The sequence below is a fragment of the Blastomyces dermatitidis genome (genome assembly GCF_000003525.1).
Source record: "Blastomyces dermatitidis ER-3 genomic scaffold supercont1.1, whole genome shotgun sequence".
NCBI classification, from domain to species: Eukaryota; Fungi; Ascomycota; class Eurotiomycetes; order Onygenales; family Ajellomycetaceae; genus Blastomyces; species Blastomyces dermatitidis.
In genome coordinates this window covers 4976872-4997353 of record NW_025544774.1, presented here as the reverse complement: position 1 = coordinate 4997353, position 20482 = coordinate 4976872, and the positions used below count along the sequence as shown (strand labels likewise).

At 47.4% G+C, this 20482-nt stretch overlaps 4 protein-coding genes across 4 annotated transcripts; 1 reads left to right on the top strand and 3 right to left on the bottom strand.

Moving 5' to 3' along the window:
• Nucleotides 1-262: 262 nt before the first annotated feature.
• On the bottom strand, nt 263-5421 carry BDCG_00635 (uncharacterized protein). Its single transcript, XM_045416142.1, has 3 exons — nt 5244-5421; nt 3884-5134; nt 263-3566 (listed from the first exon to the last, which is right to left on the bottom strand). Exons 2-3 carry the CDS (start codon nt 3986-3988, stop codon nt 1863-1865), a joined length of 1809 nt encoding a protein of 602 aa, XP_045271941.1. The 5' UTR covers nt 3989-5134; nt 5244-5421; the 3' UTR covers nt 263-1862.
• Nucleotides 5422-8519: 3098 nt separating this feature from the next.
• BDCG_00634 (BAG domain-containing protein) lies at nt 8520-9914 on the bottom strand (the record flags this gene model as incomplete). The annotated part of the gene is made up of 1 exon (XM_045416141.1): nt 8520-9914. The coding sequence occupies one exon, from the start codon at nt 9912-9914 to the stop codon at nt 8520-8522; it is 1395 nt and encodes a 464-aa protein (XP_045271940.1).
• Nucleotides 9915-10728: 814 nt separating this feature from the next.
• BDCG_00633 (LMBR1 domain-containing protein) lies at nt 10729-13482 on the bottom strand. The gene is made up of 2 exons (XM_045416140.1): nt 12932-13482; nt 10729-12837 (listed from the first exon to the last, which is right to left on the bottom strand). Exons 1-2 carry the CDS (start codon nt 13243-13245, stop codon nt 11064-11066), a joined length of 2088 nt encoding a protein of 695 aa, XP_045271939.1. The 5' UTR covers nt 13246-13482; the 3' UTR covers nt 10729-11063.
• A 259-nt stretch (nt 13483-13741) lies between these two features.
• On the top strand, nt 13742-20459 carry BDCG_00632 (uncharacterized protein). Its single transcript, XM_045416139.1, has 4 exons — nt 13742-15077; nt 15232-15328; nt 15384-18302; nt 18379-20459. Exons 1-4 carry the CDS (start codon nt 14869-14871, stop codon nt 19870-19872), a joined length of 4719 nt encoding a protein of 1572 aa, XP_045271938.1. The 5' UTR covers nt 13742-14868; the 3' UTR covers nt 19873-20459.
• The last annotated feature ends 23 nt before the right edge of the window (nt 20460-20482 follow it).

Below are 20482 nucleotides of genomic sequence, written 5' to 3'. Positions count from 1 at the left end.
AAAAGGACGAGGAAATGGACATACCTTTCTTTATTTACAAAAAGTCTCCTCACTGAGGGAGGTGTTACAATAGGAACAACTATCCCGCATACATTGAAAAAAGCGAACAAAGGAAGATGACAAAAAGAACGGAAGTGATATGATATGCTCCCGCATATTGATATCCCCACACAAATTAGACCAAACACACGCATGTGCGCATGTGCTGTATATATGTACACCTTATGTAGCTGAGAAAACAAACCACATGTATAGTATATAGCCCGGGTATCTCATCTGTATGCCCCTGAACAGCAACTGAACTACAGGGGCTTTAGATAATGGACGGTATAGTGCCTTTTCTATGTGCATGAGGGTAATATGTCAACGTTAAAGTCAATAAATATCAAAAGATAGGAGTGCGGGGTGGGACTACCGTCAACCCTACTCGATTTTCAGGGACACCCTCTTCTATTTCTTCAGTTACTCTATTCTTAAAACTATATAGAAAAAGGAAAGGAAAGAAAAAAAAAGGCATCGAAGGTTCAGGGATCGAGACCAAGCCAAATAGCATGATAAGTAAACCAACTAGTTGTAAAAATGTATGAAAAAAGAGAATTCTAACACGAGATTTAAAGAAGAGAGACCATTCTGTTTTATATTATATGTATATATTCCTACCCGCCCTCCTTTTCCCCGTAAATATTCCGCTAAAGTCTCTGCGATGGAAAAGGAGAAGGGGGGGGAGAAATGGGATGGGAGTGGGAACGGGAAGAGGCAATTGGTATATGAATAGGCGATAATATAGGCCCGGAAGGATTTTATGTACCAGAGCAGGATAAGATTTGAGAGAGATTTGAGAATGAGAGATAGCTAGAACAACCATTCCCGGAAATATCTCTGTAGGGGCGGGTTATTGTTGGTTTGTGACTGTTGTCGATTGTAAAAGTAGCTTGCATAACAAGAGGAAGTACATAGGTCGAAGGTAAGTAGAAATAATCAATGGAAAAAAAAATGGAAAAGAGCAAAGCTGGATGGCAGGGGCAGCGACAAGAAAGTTTGCAGTCTCAAAAGTACATGACACCAAATTCGATAAGATAGAAAAGATAAGGAAAGGACGTCCGCAATATTTTAGTTGAAGGAAAAGTCGCAGGAAGGACGAGAACAGGACGCGGGGAAAATAAGGAAAACACAAAAGAGAAAAAAAGCACCAGGAAAGGAAATAAGAGAAAGAAGCCACTTAAAAAGAAAGGGAATATAATTTAACAATTAGAAAGGAAGATATCGTAAAATTCGTGAGAATACACAGCGAGAAGAAGGGAAAAGGAGAAAAGAAAGAGAGATAAACAGCCGACGAAAAAGTTCAACGGCTTGCTCAAAGTAAAATAAAGGGGCCAAGAAAGGATTAAAAAAAGCAAGCCAAACCAACCGCAAGGACAGAGCTAGGAAAACAGAATGAAACAATAGAAAATAAACGCCGATGGGCTACGGATGAGATAAGCTTTCAAAAAATAGAAACACAAGGAAAACTCAAGGAGGGAGGGGTAATATGAGCCCCTGACCACCTTGTATATTTGAATGTACAGTACAAAGTTCTCGAAATAAATAACTAACACAATATTTCAAGAAGGTAAAAAGAAGATAAGAATAAGGTAAGGTGGCGAAGGCGGCGGGGAGTTGACACGGATTGAGGAAAGTTAATCAGCTGGCGGGAAGTTTGTTGCAAGAAATGTTGCCCAAGTCCGGAGAGGGATTTTGTGGAGGATTTCTTGTATTAATTCCCTTTATTCATTTTTTCGTTTGGCTGCATCTTAATCAGAAAGTATGTCATCTGAGCATTTCGTGGAGAACCCCGCTGTTGTTATTGTTAAATAAGGATCCATTTACATGACAATGCAACAGCCACAGCCCTTCTTCACTGGAGGGTCATCCGCAGGTGGTGGCTGCGGTTTTGGTTTTGAGATTTGCGATGGTTTCGGGGATATGGAGGATTGCACTGTTGGTATAGTTTTGTAACCACCGTGGTCCGTCCCGCCTGTGCTGGGGCGATTGTTGTTGTCCGGAGATTTCGGCGTCGGCGTTGGTGGCCACAGGGACGAAGCGGTATTACTTTCCCGAGCCTTTTCGGTATCTAGACTGGGAAGAGTGGGTTTATCAATTTCATTAATAGCCAAAGGTGCGAAATCCCGGTCATATGTGGACGGAACTCTGCCTTCTCGTTCCCACTGTTCCTGTTGGAGTCGTTTCGCGTGGGTGGGGAGAATTTGTTGGTCTGGTGGCAGGCGCGGGTCGGGCTTATACATGGTCGCCAACCACGGCGGATCTCCCTCCGGACGGTTAACTGCTGTCCGGGGACGGTCGTCCCCAGATCTGGTAGACGGACGCGGATTGGATGCACCGCTGGCGCTGTTGCTGCTACTTGCCGTCGCCTTGGGTTTCGATGTCGATGACTTGCGAGAATTCGGCAGATTGGATGTTTTACGGGCGGTACTTGTTTGTCGAGAAGTTGCTTTCGGTTTTGGAGGAGAGTTTTGCGGTGGAAAAGTGATGATGCCACTGGTGGGTCGACTCGCGGGAGGTGTTGAATTAGCTGACGTCTGCGATTGCGTTTGAGGTCGTGGTTGCCGGTCCGGTTGCTGCTGCGGTTGCGGTTGCGCTTCTGGCTCAGGAGTGTTATCAGTTGCGGTCGGTAGAGGATCGCTGATCTTGCGGGTTTTTGCATATGAAATGCTGTCATCATCTCCGCTCCCAAGCGTGTTGTTTCGTGCGCGATTTAAGGGGACTTCACGTTCTAAATGTTCTACTGGGATGGGATGAGGACTCGTCGCAAGAACCGGTATTTTGGAAGCGCTTTTCCTGAGTCCAACGGCTTGGCGATATACTTGGGAAGCGTTTTTTCCCTCCTCGTACGGATCTGCAGCGATTTCTTCAGGTAAGCGGGGGTCATCAAAGACGACCGGTTCGTTGTTATCCGGCTCTTCTTGTTCCTCATACTCAACTGGCACAGGGGATGTGATCCGCTGCCGTTTTTCTTCGCGCATCCCGGGCCACTGCTCGCCCATCTCCATCGTCCCATTGGTGGCATTGCTATGGGAATCATGGCTCCTGCCTCGTCTGCTGCTCGACTTGCTTCCGGCACGAACCTGTCTCTGGTGGAGCTGGATGCCAAATTGTTGTAATTCCTCACTCTCAATTTTAGCCAATTTGTCCCGATGGATCCAATTAGCGCTGTCCAAATCCTCGTTACCGAAGCCAACACTGTCAGCTTTTTTTTCCTCCGATTCCATCACGCTCACGGCACTCCTATTGGCTGAGTCTCGACCATATAAATCCAAAAGGCTATCTACCTCACTGCCCGTTCGACTTAGTGTTGGTTCCCGCTTTCCCAGCGCATCTACTCGACTGTGCAGTAGATAGCCCGTGTCGCCCTGTCTGGAGCCGGACCGTGATGAGTTCCGAGACCGCGTGGTTCCGTTGACTAGAGGTGGTTGATTATGCCGCTGACTAGACCTTGAGTATGTGGCGGTCGAATCGTTGGAAGTTCGTGGCTTAGAGGCAGTTGAGACATGTGCATTTTGCTGCTGGGGCTGTTGGGATATAATTAGCAAAGGGGTATTTTCCACAAGAACCAAACTTGACGTAATGGAGGAAGACATATATAAAAAGGGAGCAGATCAAGGTAGAAGAGGAATGATGTATATTTTTCAACCTATGTCAGCTCATCTGAATGGTTTCTTCGGCCGCGGCGAGGCTGGAAGGGAGCCGGAGAGACAGGGAGTCACAGCACGCCATACAAACCATGCACACCAGAACAGGCGTAATTAAGCACTCATTGAGGCATGAGACAGAGATTAAAAACGGGCAGAGACAAGAAACAATTGAGAGGGGACAGTGTCACACGTACATCTTGGCTGATTGGGACGGAGAAATCCCATGGCTGCTCTTTTCCATTGACGCTGCTTGGCGATGGCAGAGCATCTACAGAATGCGTTGCAGCAGCTTCTGCCATGCCAGCAAGCCCTATTCTATTTCTATTGTGCAACGAATCCGTTCTGGAATGAGCCAGAAAGATCTACTCCTTTTCTTTAGGGTTCCCTCCTGTTCTTCTCTCCTCTTTCTGTCTTTTTCGTTGGTTTTTATCGGTCAATCCACTCCGGCCTGTAGAGCACACTAGATTCCATTAAAGCCGGGCTCTGTGGTGGATTTGGCCAGACAAATCGCGAGGAGGCCGGGATTGTAACACAAAACAAAGCCGTGTGGAGGGACGAGAGGAGGAGGTGGGGTTATGGTAGTCGATAAAACGATGTAGCCGGTACACTCGAAATTTCACAGGAAAAGTCGAGAGAAGGAGTGCGGAGGATATCAAGGTCGGAAAGAGCAGCTCTGTCGGCGGCCCCGGGGGGGGGGGGGCGGCTTTGGTGTTGACAAGAAGATGGCAGTTCTTGAACGGCGTGGGAAAACGCGAATTGGGCAATAGATCAGCGATTAAAGGAAAGGAAAGGGTAAAACGATCGTCTCAGTACGGCCCATGTAGGAGAATTAAATTAAATGCAGCACTCTACTGAGCTGCACAGCCCAGTGTGAGCGTTGGGGGGAGAGTGAGGTATGGAAGAAGATAGATTGAAGGGGAGGAGGGAGTGAGAGCGAGGGAGGAGGTTGATGTTTTTCCTTTTGGGTGGCAGAACTAACTACAAGAATAGTAACAACTAAAAGGAGGCAACGAGTGGACCAGGGTCGGAAGAAACAGAGCACTACTAGGCACAAAAAGAGTGACGTGCCCAGAAACTGTACATACAAATAATAATACAAAGCAAGCAGAGAAGAAGAAGAAGGAAGAAGAGGGAGAAGAGAACTGGTTTTGCGCAGGAAAAAACAAAGGTGGCTGCGGTCCGTCCCCAAGCTGGAGAGTCGAAAAGCGTGAGTGCTTGGTTGTTCCTTGGTTTGTTGTTGTTGTTGGTTAAATAACACCATCATCGTTGGTTGCGTTGGGGGTTTTGCTCACTAAACCGCCCATGCTCCAAGGGCTAACTGCGAAGAGCCAGACGGGACCACCAGATGTGGGCTTGTTACAGCGGTTAGTGGCCTGTAGCCCTGCCATCGCCCTCGGAATGATTGTGCTCCCGCTGGTTATTTAAACAAGTTGGAGCCTTCGAAGCTGAACATCAGAACAAACCGTTGGTTAGTTACTCCACAGTTATATGTATGTATATTATTATCGCTCAGCATGCATGATATGTACACCCGTGGTCATATGTGCGGATTACCCTTCCTAATGATTACCTATATACCCATTTGCCGTTCAAACCACCGGGTACTGTATAGATTATATTCTCCCTAGCTCTCTCTCCTCACTATCCTATCCTTATTCCTCGAGGCCACCAAAGATCGTCAGGGGCTAATGTGATTGGCTCAGCTGCTGGGATTCTTCATATCCGGCCTGCTCCCTAGCTGTCCAGTGGGTGTGTCTGCAACTCCCTAGGTATCTTGCCACTAACCGTGCCAAGCACAACCCACTAACTACCTCTCATTAGTGAGTGCGCCCCAGCAAATATCACCATAAAGAAAAAAGTAACTTTTGTATGAGAAACTCATACAAAAGGTACTTATTGAAAACCATGAATATCTTCATCATCATTATGTACCATTTTTCAAGTGTTTTATAATTTTTTTATAATAAAAACTTGTCATTCTTCAACCTTGAAATCTGCTATGCTTTAAAAAAAAATAGTTGAAATATACTTGGAAGTGTATATTCATGTTGGTAAAAATAGAAGAAATAGGTATCTTTTATATGAGAATCGCATAGAGAAGATACCTATTTTCATTTGTATTGTTACAGTGACACTTTCTTTATACTTGGGTGCAGCAACTCCTAGAGGTACAGTGTTCTGCTAAAAAGTGTGAAACCCTCCCCTTTTACACTACGGAGTAGGCTTAATGTAATTTAGCTGAATCACTATTTAGTATTAAAAAGCCCTAATTGACCCGCCTTGGCATGATTCTTCTTCAAATTCTCAAATTCTCAATAATATCTTGTATACTAACTATCCAGCCCTAAACTATATTAAGCCTAGCGTAAAAGGGGAGGGTTTCAAACTTTTTAGCAGAACACTGTACTCCGTAGTGAGTGCGCTTGGCACGGTTTACATATAGCATACAATCTGCAAAAAGGGGAGTCCAAACCCGAACTCGAAACGACTTTTTCTCCGGTGTATTCCTCTTATTTACTTTTTTTGTTCGTGGTCCATACCAGGGTTATGAAACAGCAGAAAGCGGAGTCCAGTCCGTACTGTACTTTGGGAAAGGTTTCGGCGGCCCGAAAGTTAGTTCAACCCTGTGTTGTCTCCTGGTCAGTAATTAATTAAAAACGATCAGTTCAGTTTTCATTCTTCGCCGCTGTTTGACATTTTTCCGTCTAGAACATTATTGTAGAGATACATTTACACACACGTTTTTCTCTCCCAATGCTTCCAGAAGCACAGAAGCATAGCGTACGCCATGGATCATCCAACGGAATGGATATCTAAAAAGAGAAACTCAATGACGGTTTAGATTTTTTACTTTACCTGTTCCTTTTTTCCCTTCGAGTTAGGTTAATCCTTCAAGAAAAAAAAAAAAAAAAAAAAAAAAAAAAAAAACCATCTGGTTGTTTGACTGGCTTCTAGAGTCGTCCTTTCCCCGCCTTACCTGGTCCCATTTCTAATATTCTCATGCAACGTATGGAGTACAGAAAGAACACCTGGGGACTTTGTTCTGATTGGATCGTGGAGCAGCGCGCGGGAAAGGAAAAAGCTATAAAAAAAACCCCCCAAGAAAACCAAAGGGAAATGTATATCCGTACAACATTGGAAGAGTCTATTAATATATATCGTTATTGTTATTATCATCAGAAGAAAATGGCGCCAACCAGCGCCAATCAGGTCAGTATGGTCATTCAACAAGGGTGAAGATGTCTAATTGATGCGGGTATACGGGAGTAGAGATGAGGAAAAAGAAATCCGATCCCATGCCCTAATATGCATTCCGCTATGAGTCAAAATGTTTTCCATTTGTCGTTGTTGATGTTGATGTCTTGTCTAAAGGAAAAAGAAAAGTAACCGTGCCATGCTTACTCACTCTCTGTAGTGAGTGTGCCACAGTGTATGGAAAACCACACTGTAAAGAAAATATTTTGAATATAGTAATCTTCAAAAATTAATTAATAATCATCATCACATCTATCTATAACATAAAGATTATCTATATACTCATTAGAAGGTGTAGAATCCACTGTAAGTTAAGATTCTATAGAATTATCTTATTGTGGTTGAGTAGCTGTAGATTTTATAGATTTGATTCCAATTGATTGAAGAGTCTTATTGAATGTCTTTTTCATCTCATCTGCTCTACAGATTGCAATCTTACAATTGATATTCTTAATAGTGAGGACTTCATCTACTTGCATCTGTCTGTGAGAGAATTTGATGATCTGATGTCTATTTACTCAATAATGATCTGTAAGTTCATTCTCACAGTGCACATTCAATTCTGTCTGAATCATGCTATTCTTGAAGATCTTGTTCAATCATCTTGTCAAATCAGGTGTAAGAGTATTCTTCACATCTTCTAAGGTCTTGACTGCTGTATTAATTTAATGACATAGTTTTGTAACTGTCTCTGAGAAGATTAATTATAAGAAGACAGTTGACAGTCAATCTGCAGATAGTGAGATAAAGTGATCATATACATTATCATCATCATCATATATGTTGAGATCTGAGGCATCATCAATGATAAGAGGTCTCAATTGATTGAGAATTATATTGTGATTAACTGAATACATTTCACAGTCAGCAAAGCCAGCTCTCACAGTACCAGATTTGAATACTTATAGTCAAATACTCTTCAGATTAGTAAGGAATTGTTCACAGCAGCTTCAATATGCTTAATGATGAGTGAGTAAAAATTAATGTTCAATTGATGAATTCATATCTTAATTGCCTCTTTCTGGCTGTCATTCAATGCTCAATTCAGTGGAACCCTCATAGTCCTTGATTTCTTCCCATTGATCCTCCCATACAAGGTGGCATATGAGACTTTGAATTCTCGCGACAGAGATGTGATTTTTAATTTTGAATTGCTTTTGTACATGTCAACAGCTCTTTGCAACTGCTCCTTGGTGTAATTAGAAGATTTAGACATGATTATAATTAATGATGATTATTTGAAGATGAAGAATGAAGATATTGAAAATATTTTCTTTACAGTGTGGTTTTCCGTACGCTGTGGCGCACTCACTACAGAGAGTGAGTAAGCATGGCACGGTTATAAACTCTCTCGCGCCTGGGGATTACCCGGCTCATACTAAAAAGCGCCGATTGATAAACTTGAAGATTGAAAACTAGGATAGAGCATAAAGAAACAATGCATAATCAAAAGTACGACAGAATACGGACCAAAGCCTAGGCATGTATGCAATAGAGCGTAGGAGAAAAGAAGCACGGCAAAATGCGTAAATAAATCAAGATAAATAAATAAAAAAAGGGACACCCAACACCCCCCTATCCGCGCCTATGCGCCTCATCAAGCAACTTCAACAAATTCTGCACTGTAACAATAAGCGCTTTCCGCTGCTGCCTCGCCTCCTCAATGCCGTCGACCTCAATCCCATCCACCTTCAAAATAACCTGCATCATTATTGTCTCGCTAAGCTTGCGGTGCTCGAAATCCCGCGACTTCTGGTCCGCGGGCGGATGCTGGATATATTCGCGTATTAAAGGTTCGAGGGTCTCGTGGAAATATCTGCTGAGCAGGCTGATCTTTTCTTGCGGCGTACGGACGAGGTTGAGGTTCGGGGACGGTTTGGGAATGTGGGAGGGGCGCGGGGATGTACTGGCGGAGGACGGGGGCCGGTTGTTGTCATTGGCTAAAGGCCGGGCGGAGAGGTTGGGTGAATTGCTGGTGTAGGAGGATGGGGGGGATTGTTGGGGTGCTCGTTGTGGGTTTTGCTGTTGAGGCCGTTCTATAGGTATCGCAAAAGGTGTAGATGGGCTTTGCGCTGATTCCTGTGTGTCCTTCGCCGCGTTATTATTGGAGCGCTTCTTGTTACGTCTTTTTTTGCGGCCACCGCTGCCGCCACCCCCATTGGCAGGAGGGGGGGACGGGGATTGCTGGTTGGTGGTCTCAGGCATGTCATAGGTTGCAGGTGTCACTAAGCTCTCCTCGCTCGACGTATCTGGGAGGAAATCCGATATCACGCACATTGTTGCGGAATTCTGCTTCAGCCCGACATCCTTGGCTCGGGCGGAGTCATCTCTCAACACAGTGCCTTTGTAAAGAAGTTTTATTTGCCGTGTGTCCGGGACATCCAGTGCATTTGCGGCAGCCAATTTCACATTCCCAACCGTTATCAGTCCGTCGCCAATGGAATAAGCGGGGAAATTGAGACGGTATGATTTCCCTCTGTATTTTAGGATGATCACATCTGGCTTAGATTCATCGTCGTCGGCGATTGTAAGGGGATGTTGGTTGCTCCGCGGTTCGGTGGGGGAGTAGCTCAGGTTATGCCGTGCTCTTATATAGTCGGCGTCATCGACAGTTACGTAGCTGTAGTCATCATCGGCAACGGTTGGCGGGGAAGTGTTTCTATAGGGAGATAAGCGCTCTCTCCATGGATTCCAGCTCATCGCAAGAACGGCAAGAAGCAAGGCTAAAAGAAGGGTGACCCCGACACGGGCGGTGGGGGTTGATGTGGTAAGGAGTGGTAGAGCCTCGAAGGGCTTCGCAAGGCTATCTAGCCACAGGGGTGATGACGATGTTGGGTCAACTTTAGAAAGTGCGGTCGCAAAGCGTGATACAGCACTCCGGACGGAGTCTGGGAGATGAGTCGCCAGAGACTCCAGATATGAAGCGGATGTCGCGCTGAGGGAGGAAAAATGGAAGGAAACGAGTGTCATAGAGCGATTGTGCCAAATGGAAGAGAGGGAGGGGGGGGGGTTGCGGTGGTGCATGGCAGAGTTGGTATCCGGAGCCTCAGGTTTTTTTTTTTTTTTTTTTTTCCTTCTCTCAATGGCGGTTGACTTTTTCCTTCGGCTGATGGCGGCGGGGGTCACAGGACTGCGCTGCGAGTTGCCTGGCAGGCTGGCAAGCGCCTTTTTTTCACCTCGTTCTGGTCGCGGCAACGGGCTGCAGGGCTGCCCACCCAAGCCAAGTTCCAGAGCAATTATTCATGTTCAACATCAAACAAACACAAACTGTAGGCTACTGGGGCAAAAGAGCTCAATCACCACCAGCGCCTGCTGGTAGAAGGGCCGACCAACCGCGGGACCCCCAACACCCCCCCTCGGACCAGCTACCACAGAGTACAGTACTTCCTCTCAGTGGCTCCTCTCAGTGGCTCCTCTTAGTGGCTCCTCTCAGTGAACTCACTCCTAGGGCTCATTCTTTCAAGGGCTCACTCCTAGGGCACACTCCTAGGATGTCTCTTGGCACTGTTAAAATGTCCAGGGTATTTGTTAGGAATTTTTAAGTCCATTCTGGGATCAAACCCATGCATGTTGACCACAGCGGGGCTCACGCTCAACGGTCTCATAACCTGTAGGCTACTGGGGCAAAAGAGCTCAATCACCACCAGCGCCTGCTGGTAGAAGGGCCGACCAACCGCGGGACCCCCAACACAAACATCCCTCTGAAAACTTTTGCTGAAGTAATTGTGAATCGTTTATGTTTTGAATAATGATAGGAAGACTTGTTTTCCAATTAATTCGGCAGAGAAAAGTGATTCATCCATGGATGGTGGTCAAATGCCCATTTCGCTTTTGTCGCGTTCACCTTTGACAGTGGTCTGGTGGGCCGTGGCAAATGTCCATAACCAGGAGAGTTACCTCTTTAACTACAGCATGCCCATTTATCACTACGAGGAAGCAAGCGCACGGAGTAAATATGAATTATTATGCTGGACATACATTCTATGTTCTACAAAGCGGTACTAAATTGCCAGTCGAAACAAAACAGCAATAACGTCAGTGGCCCACAAGCGAGTGGCAGGCATCCATTCTCCCTGTCAATACAGAAGACTGATCTCCTAGATCTCTCGGCTTCAAAGTTCATATTCGCACCTGCCCTTCTGAGGGTCTCCCACCAAACCATCTCCCAAGTCCGGATGTAGTATTATTCCCTTCTTCGGGCTCCTGACCTCCGAGCCACCTAGGCCGCTGGATGCTAACATTATCCCCACGGAACCACTGTGGAGTGCTAGCCGTTTCAAAGGTGTTTCGGACCCGGTGCGCGAATGACTGGAAGAAATTCTCATCCTCTTCGTCTTCCTCTGGCGCGACTGTTGGTGTGCGAGTCGTGGAGGTAGGCCTGCCTGTTGGTCCTTGACCTTGGGTTCTTGGGCGATCTGCGGGCGGCACCCATATTGTAGGACGACTGGAAGGCGCAGATGCTGTTCGCCCATATACCGAAGCCGCCGCCTGTGACGAAAGGCCTAGAGAGCCGGGCCCACTTAGCTCCCTCTCTATCAGTTCCCGGCCTTCCCGCCAGCCCCCGACTCCAAACCCACTATCATTGAGTGTCACATTCTCATCCTCATCCTCGAGCAAACCGAAATCAAACCAGCGTTTAACTCGTCCGTACAAGTTGAATAATGTTGCGCAAACGGGTATCAATATGAAAATTGGAAAAGCGTAATCAAAGCCCTTGCCTAGTGGCGTTAGATTGATTAGGCGCCCAAGGAAGTGGTAAAAGGTGGTTTTCTTCTGGATGTCTTGAGGAAGGAATGTAAGAAAGTTGTAAGAAAGTGGAACTGTAAGCTTCGCAATTTGGCCTGCATACCAACAGGCGCTTTCGCTATAGGTGTTTCGTGGGACGAGAGCCCGGTTGCCCCAAACTCTGGCATCCGTGATGCCAACAAATGCGGCTGAGCACATGTAAAAAATCCATGCTGCAGATGCAACTTGGCCTAAGAACCCAATTGGTTCAGATTTTGTGGGATTGTGGACAACAGAAAGGGTGACAATAGAAACTCTAGGGGCAAAAGATTTGACGATTTCAGACCAGACAACACAGGCAGACGCCAATGAGAAGAAACCCGCGAGAATCAGCCTCGCAGCTGGTAGAATATGTACGTGGATATAGTATCGTACAGTGGGGGTCATATATGTGACTGACTTATTCGGAGAAGATCGAAATGAAGGAAGAGAGAATTCGAGCCTTTTGGAAGCAGAAGAATCAATAATTGATTGGGTATCAGCAGCTTCCCTAACAAGCCGCTCCCAGGCATTGGTGAAACGCGCATTTTGATGGCGCGCTCGACCCAGGCGTCTGGTGATATCTGCGAGATATCGCGTGGTGATTATGGACGGCACACTCAATCGTGAGTCGTTGGCGCTAGCAGATGCCCGAAGCCTTGATTCGGGAATACTGGTCATATCAACTAGTTCGTCAATCCATTCTTGTAAATCATGCGGAACGCCTGTTTTCCTCTTGCGTAACTGGGATACTTGAAATTCAAGGTCTTCAAGGTCAGCCATGGAATCTGTTAGGCGATCGTATATTCGAGGGGCGCGGGCTTGAAGCCTCCTAAGTTTGTTGCCAGGGTTTGCATTCCTTATTAGAGTGCGAGGGATCACCACCAAGCCATGACCCATAAGGTATATTGCAAGTGCCAATCCCCAGAAATAAGCCAGAGCCATAACGAGGGCTTTGATAGATGTGAAGTCAAACCCATTCTGTATAGATATGTAGACGAGTCCTGCGATACCAGATCCAAGAACAATCAATTGATACCGCCCATTCGAGCGCAGCGAGTATAGGATACGGTCTTTCGGAGTGCGATATCCGGAATCAACGTATTCGCCGAGCAAAGGCAAAATCACCCTAGAGGAGGGGATCAGCTTCTGTTAGCTACTCTGAAGTGGTGTGTTGTCGCAATGAATAAGGGAGTAGATGAGACGATTATCCCAAAACTCACCAAGTCATCACAAATGTCAACCAATAAGCAATCCTCCACGAAACAAGCATCACGCGCGGGGGGAGCCATATCCCCGAACTCGGTTCATCCCCCTTTGTGCTCGATGTAAGATCAATAGGAACAAGTAAAACCACGCTTGCGGGTAGGGCAAGAGCTAGAAAGACGGGGAGAGATAGGAAGGCCGGAGTCGAGCGCAATGGCAAATAATGTCTTAGGAGAAGAAGAACCAAAATCGATATGACTAGGAGAGCAATGATCATGAATATCCCTGAACCCACAGGGGCGGTACTAGATGAAGCGACTGACGGAGACATGGCTTGCAACGTCGGGTCACATTGATGGCTTTCGGCGACGAGGGGTGAGAGTACCCTATCGATGAATCATGGTAAGTCAGTCTCGTCGAAACTGGCCTCTTGTCTCCGCTAGAAAGAAGGATATGAGGGGTATTTTGACGAATCTATATATCGGAGACGAGGTCAGCACAAATTAGGTTGGGTGAAGAGAGGTTGGCTGTTTGGTGATAAACGGTTGTTGCGTAACTGCGGGTCCTAGTGACGCAGTGTTTAGTCATTCATCAGAAGCTCTGGAGCCAAGATGGACAGCACCAGATCGGGTTTAGCGTTACATTTTCCAACTCGCGGCTAAAATGTCTACTTGCACTAGTCCTATTTCAATAATCAGCAGGGGTTTTAGGCGCACTTTGCGGCAAGGAAGACCACCTGATCACGGGACGGGCACAACCAGCCTAACCTGTCTCATCGGGCATTCATAGTTACCGCTAGTAATTTTCTTTCTTGTCACCAACCCCGTTTCCAGCTTCAGCATCAAAAGGTTGGGAACAAAGCCATGCGGTGTAAGCGCCCATGTTATTATTTAATATTATTATTCAATATCTCCAAGGTTATCGCTTAATAACTATTATTGTTTCGTGACTTTACATGGGTTCTTGAGTCCAGCTACTTGGAGTCGTGCTCCTGCCATGAGAACTGCCCAATCAGAGGTTACCCAGGAATACCCTGAGTGACAGCAGCGACCTTGGCACGAGCCGGTGCGCGCTCGGCCAGTAACAACTTAACAGGGACTTGTGCCCAGGGAATTCTCCTCCACCCCAGGTCCCCAGCGAACCACTAACTTCACTAAACCTTCCACCACCTACCACCCCCAAGCCCATCTTCAACCCGTCAAGTTTCTATGGCTGAGACAGGGTTTCTAGGCCACTCCCTCACCACCGCCGCCCGTCGATCATCCCCGATCCCGCTTTGTGTTTTTGGGCCCTCTGGATCCAAAAAGCTTTTCTATTTCGTCTTCATTCTTCCAAGTGCTTGATGTGCCCCGAAACACGACCCGCAGTTGTGCCTAGAAGCTCTGTGAGGCCGTATTTGCTAGTTTGCCTGCCACATCGTTTGGCTGCGGAAGGCTAACCAGCTAAGCCCTTGTTTAACCTGTCTGGAACTCTGTCGTTTGCCTCGTTCTTCGTCCAATATCCGCTGGCCCTCCTCCTCCCCTCCCTCAGAATCTCCTCAGAGCATCCGGATTACAGCTTGACAGGCAGTCCTTTACATCCAGCATTCCTATCCTCTCTCGATACCTACCATAGCCCCGTCATCGCTCACTGCCTCGACTTCCATCTCCCGCCCCCCCTCCTCCCGGACACGCTGTACCTCTTCCCGCCCGATTCTTAGCCCTCGCAAACTGCTCTTCCTGCATTTTTTTCCCCACTCGGCTTCAACAGTACATGTACATCGTTCGACCTCAATATTGGTGGCTAGGCGAAAGCCCTCCATCCCTGAAAGTCTTCAGGCTTCAACTTGGCCGCCGTTAAACACCCTACATCCTCGCAATCTTGTGTGTTTACCGTTGACGTCGGTTGATGCTTAACCCAAAAATCCTCCTGCCGGGGAGCCTTTTAAAGGTGATCTCTGGTTCCCGATCGCAATATGAATCCCGCCAACTTTACCAATCATGGCGGTCCGATGCCGATGGGAGATAAACCGCCATTCCCCCAGATGCAGAGCCAACAGAAAAATGAACCTACACATCAGGTGCTACTAAAACATATCTTCGCGGCCTTACAATCACAGGGTCCATTTCAGGGTTGGCAACGAGATGTGCCCATTCGAGATCGAGGCTCCAAGATCTTTCAAATGTAAGTTACTACTTAGCTATCTCTTGCCCTTCGCTTGCTGTTCTAGTTAATTCGCTTCGTCTGAGATTTGCCATTTGGATACCTTGTTCCTGTCGAGAGCCTTCCCCCCCAAATTTTACAAACGCTAACTTGTAGTTCTTCTTCGTCTGCTAAGCATATCCTCGCTGCGCCTGGTTGAAAATAATCTTCAAAAGATTTTGACGGCCGCCGTAAACTATGAGGAAAAGGCTTTTAAACAATCAAGCGACAGAGTAAGTTATATTCTCGTTCCATGACTGTCCGAGACAAATTGCTAACTTGTATCAGGCTGAGTATGAAAGGGAATGTAGTAACAAGTTAGGACAGATAAGAGATAGTAGACAGCAACGTGCGGCGAGTATGATGCAGAGTGGTATGACGATGTCTCACGGTGGCCCTCATGCTGGAATAGCTGCTCCCACACAAAATACTGCACAGCCAAATATGTTCCCTAGTCAAGTTCAGCACCAAATGCAAGGATCTCCGATGCCGATTCAACAGCAACCACAACAACCAGGAATGAGAATGAACATCCCGAATCAACAGGCACAGATGCAACATCCTGGCTTCCCCCAAAACGGGCTACAACGAGTCAATGCAGGCGCTTTTCGCGACGAACTGGGCACGCTCCAACCTCACGAATTAGAACATGTCCGTCAAAGAGCAGAGCAGATGATGCAACAGGCTCCACCCCATTTTATGCAGAAGCTTAGATCAAGCCTTCAAAGTCTGACCCCTGAACAACAACAGCGAATGGCTCGGACAGGAGTAGATCCAGTTCTACATTTTTTCCGCGCGCAGGTCGCAAGGGACCTGAAAAAGAAAAATAATCATCAGGAAATGATGCCCTCTCAGAACCCGGTTCCCGACGCTGGGAATAATGTGATGGCCAATCAGCCGATGAATCCCCACCAGAGACAAATACCTCAGTCACTCATGGGCCTTCAAGGCAATTCTACTATTCCCGTGAGCGAACATCAAAACCTTGACAACGCATATGTGGGAAGTGTTGATCATATACAAGGACAACAGGCAGATGGAGTCCGCTCACAAGAAGCGGGCCAACTTGTTGTTCCAGCCAGCGTGCCCCAGGTCGGGAGCCAACCACACTTTAACTCGCAGCTGGGCATGTTTCCGGACGGGCAGCAAAATGTTAACAGAGGCAATATCAATCCGATGATTCTTGCGCAACAACACCAGCAGCGACAGAACATGCATAATTCTCAACAAGAAACTGGGCAACACGCTGTACATTTCCAGGCGCAGGTTCAGGCTCAAGCTCAAGCTCAAGCCCAGGCTCAAGCTCAGATTCAGGCTCAGGCTCAGGCTCAGGCTCAGGCTCAGGCTCAGGCTCAGGCTCAGGCTCAGGCTCAGGCTCAGGCTCAGGCTCAGGCTCAGGCTCAGGCTCAAGCCCAGGCCCAGGCTCGTGCGCAAGCTGCGGCAAAGGTACAAATGGCAATGTCATCGCAAGCGAATCCACAAATTCCACAATCTTTGCCGCAACAGAGCCCTGCAATGTCAGCGATAAACCGACCTGGAGGTGTCGGCCAGGTCCCCCAGCCCCAGGGTGGTCCTCAGGGCAGGCCTCCCCCAAGACCTCCGGGTATGGGCCAAGACCAACCCGTGGTTCCAAGCCCGCAACCTGGTATGCCACCGGGACTGCCTCCCAGTCTTCGCAACCAGCTAGCACAAATGCACCCAGACCAAGCAGCTCAGTTTATGCAAAACTATCAGCGACGCATGTTTGCGAGTAATCAAGCAATGACTCGTCCAGGAGCCCAACCCGGTGTTCCAGTTCCGCAGACTGCACAAGAAGTTACCCAGCAGCCAACTCGCAATGGACAGCTGGTCAACGAGGCAGCAATGCGAAACGCAATGTCAATGTCCCCTCAGACATATGGCATGGGTGCGCCGCTTCCCCAAAATCAAAATATTTCCCGCCAAATAATGCAACAGCAGCAGCAGCAACAACGGCAACAGGAAATCAAAATGCAACTCGCACGGCAGCAGCACGCGAATATAGAGCTGACAGAAGATCAAATCAAAGATATAGATCGCACTCCCTTTCACCCTCTCCTCATCAGTTCGAATATCAATATCACGCAGCCCTTGCCAAAAAATGTCACGACTTGGGGTCAACTCAAACTTTGGGCGGCACAAAATCCTCACGCTCTCGGAGATGCCACTCTGCCGAAACTCCAGGCACTACAAAAATTCCACTTTGTGCAGCTCAATCTACGCCGAGAGGCAGCTCGAAAAACAGAGCAAGAGTTCCAAGCGTCTGGGGGCGCAGCCCCACTCGCTCCTGCCCAGTCCCAACCTTTCAATCCTCAGCAAGGGTTCCAACCAGGGCAACAACAACAGCGCCCTCTTCCAAACATGCCTATGCTGCGCCCTATTAATGCTAACGACGTCCAGGCCGCTCGACAAAGACTGGGACCTCAAGGACAAAATCTTACAAACGATCAAATTAAAACACTTTTGGAAAGAAATAGAGAGAGGCATTTGATGGAAGCCCGGAATAGGGCCGCGGCGGCCCAGGCATTCGCGGCTCAGACAATGAATCAAAACCAGGCCCTTCAGACGTCGGCTCAATCCCAACCCCAGCCTCTTCCGCACCCTCTACCCCAGCAAATTCCCGTTCCTGTACCACCGCCTCCAACAACTCAGGCAACCAAGACCCAGATCTCGCCTCCCGGCAGTAAGCCTACAGGTCCCACTAGCACAAAGACTCCACGTGCTCAAGCTGCTAAACAACTGTCGAAATCTCTCAAGCGGCCCAGCGCTGATGATGCGACCGAAGTTCAAAATCCAATCGCACAACATCAACAACAACCTAATGTCTCAGGGGTACAAGTTCCTACGGTTCAGCCTACCACTAAACCAGCGGTTGCTGTCGCCCCGCAACAAAAGCCCCAGTTGGAAGGCCATATGCGCCGGCAACAATCACAACCGAGACAACCCATTTCGAAAGCTGCCGCCGAAGAGATTTGGAACCGCCTTCCCGAGCATATTAGGCAACTATATTCGGAATGTGTCAAGCAGGATCGTACTAATACCCCAGTTGCAATGTCGAAAGATCACAAATTGATTATGTCGAAACTACTTACGGACTGTACCGATATGCTTGGGCGGATGGAGGCGCTGGTCCACTGGGTCGCTAAATTACCTAACCAAGAGAAAACTCTCCAAACGCTATTGCAAATGGTAAGCCACTAATGTATAATCCAATGCTTGACTAGTGAGGACAACCTGCTTACCCATGATTTAAAACTAAATTTAGAGAGTTGCATTGATGAAACAGTTCAAAGGCCCGGATTGGCAACTAGTCGACCAGTTTACAATTACACAGCACCAAGTAGTTTCCGCCATTACATACATCAAAAAATGGTTTGCCGCGATGATCAGCCACCTGCCGAAAGCGAATCAAGCTGCAGCAGCCGCAAGAAATGCCGCTCCGGCCCAGGCTTCACAGCCTCCGCCAAATGCGCAGCCACAGCCCGCCATTCCACCTCTGAATGCAAGTAATCTTCAACAACTTGAGCAGCAGCAAGAAGAAGCTCTTCAACGTGCAAGACGAGCGCAGAACCATGCAGCCCCTCCCGCGCCGACGACCTTACAACCACCTTTCCCTCTAGGGGCGCCATCCCCACAAGGTGTTCCCCATGCATATGGGCCACCTGGCTTGACCAAGGATAAATTGGTAATTCCACCAACAAAGAGACGGAAGCAAAATCCAGCGGCCAAAACACCCACCGCTTCATCAACTCCCGCTCAATCCGCATCTACACCTCAGAGCCAAAAGCCGACGCCAGCAACTGAAACAAATAAACCGACTCCGCTAGTTTCAAGCTCCTTCCGATGTCCTGTGTCGGAATGCGATCGTCATATTAGAGGCTTTGCCTCTCAAGCAGCTTTGGATACCCATACTAGTGAGCTCCACAAAGTTGAGGAACCCGTTGAAAATGCGCTTGAATTTGCCCTTGATAGTTATCGTACTGGCTTGCGTATCGATCAACAAGAAAAGAAAGCGCAAGAGGTAGCAGAAGAAGAATCCAAACGGAAAACTGCTCCTGGCCCTGAAGCGCAGCCTCAGCGCCAACCAGCCAAGCCAAGCTCTACCCCTAGGATTAAGGGCGAACATATGACACCCGGAGCTACCCCCGCGGGTCGCTCAGCAAGCCAGGCTGGGGTGAAAGTTTCTCCAAGCTCGAACAATACAAAGCTATCACAAGGACCTGCCGCCGCCAGCAAGGTAACAGTCGGGCCAAATGCTAAAACATCACAGAGCAAAGAAGCCAAAAAGGACACGGGTAAGAGCGGCGATCAAGAATCACCTCCCGCAGATATGGTCTTCGTCAAGGACCCGTGGGCCGATAGTGCAATCTCGCTTGAGACAATCCGCTCCGCTTTTAGCGATTTGGAGGACCAGGTCTGGTCATTCCCCGGACTGGGGCCGGATCCTATTGAAGAATTGTTGATCTCAGATGTCTTCACGAATATCCGAGAGAAGGATACACCGCAGTCCACGGATACCAGCGCGAATACGCACACACCTAAGGACACTGATAGCCCCAAGGATGACGACCCCGATGTGATCATGAGCGGCTCGAGTGATGACAGCTGGATCCCGTCGGACTGGGTCAATCTTCCCGGACAACTGGAAGGGGGTTTGCTTATGAACGAGCCCTGGGAGGAGGTTAACTGGGATGCCTTGGAAGAGAATGAGTATGACCTTAATGGGAACAATCTTGAACAGGTTGTGTATTCGATATAATTATATACGGCTGATCTTTTTTTTTCTCTTAAAAAAAATATGTTGTATTTTCTTCTATTATTATTTCCCTTTGATTCTTTAAGGGAAAGTGGTTGGCAAAAAAACATGGACTATCCATCAGGATGGTTAATATGGCATGGTGATTGGGGATTTTGGTGTCTTTTGATTGTTTTCCCCTCCATCCGCATAATGGATTTTTGTTTTATTTATATACGGGCTTCACATGCCTGTCGAGTGCATCTTTTGTTTTATTCATGCCCTCTTACCTTGTTCAGCCTTTTCCCATAATATTTTGCTTTTCTTTCTTTGAACAGCAAGGTGTTTCTGGCTTTTAGATTTCACGGGCGTTGTCTTTTTACCATACTTTTGATGTCGTTTTTGGGGTGTTTTAAAAACGCCCATTGGCGAGGGCTTTTTGGTTATGTACTCCTTATGATGTGTCTTTATTCCAATGGTTTCTTACCTTGCCATTCGCGCTTTGCGTACCAAGTAAATGGGCAAAATAAATGCTTCTTTAATCAAATAATGTATTTTGATGCTCTTGGATTGAAATGGTCAAGAAGTAATGATATATTCCTCCGCTGACGTAGCTATACGCCCTTTTTGAAAC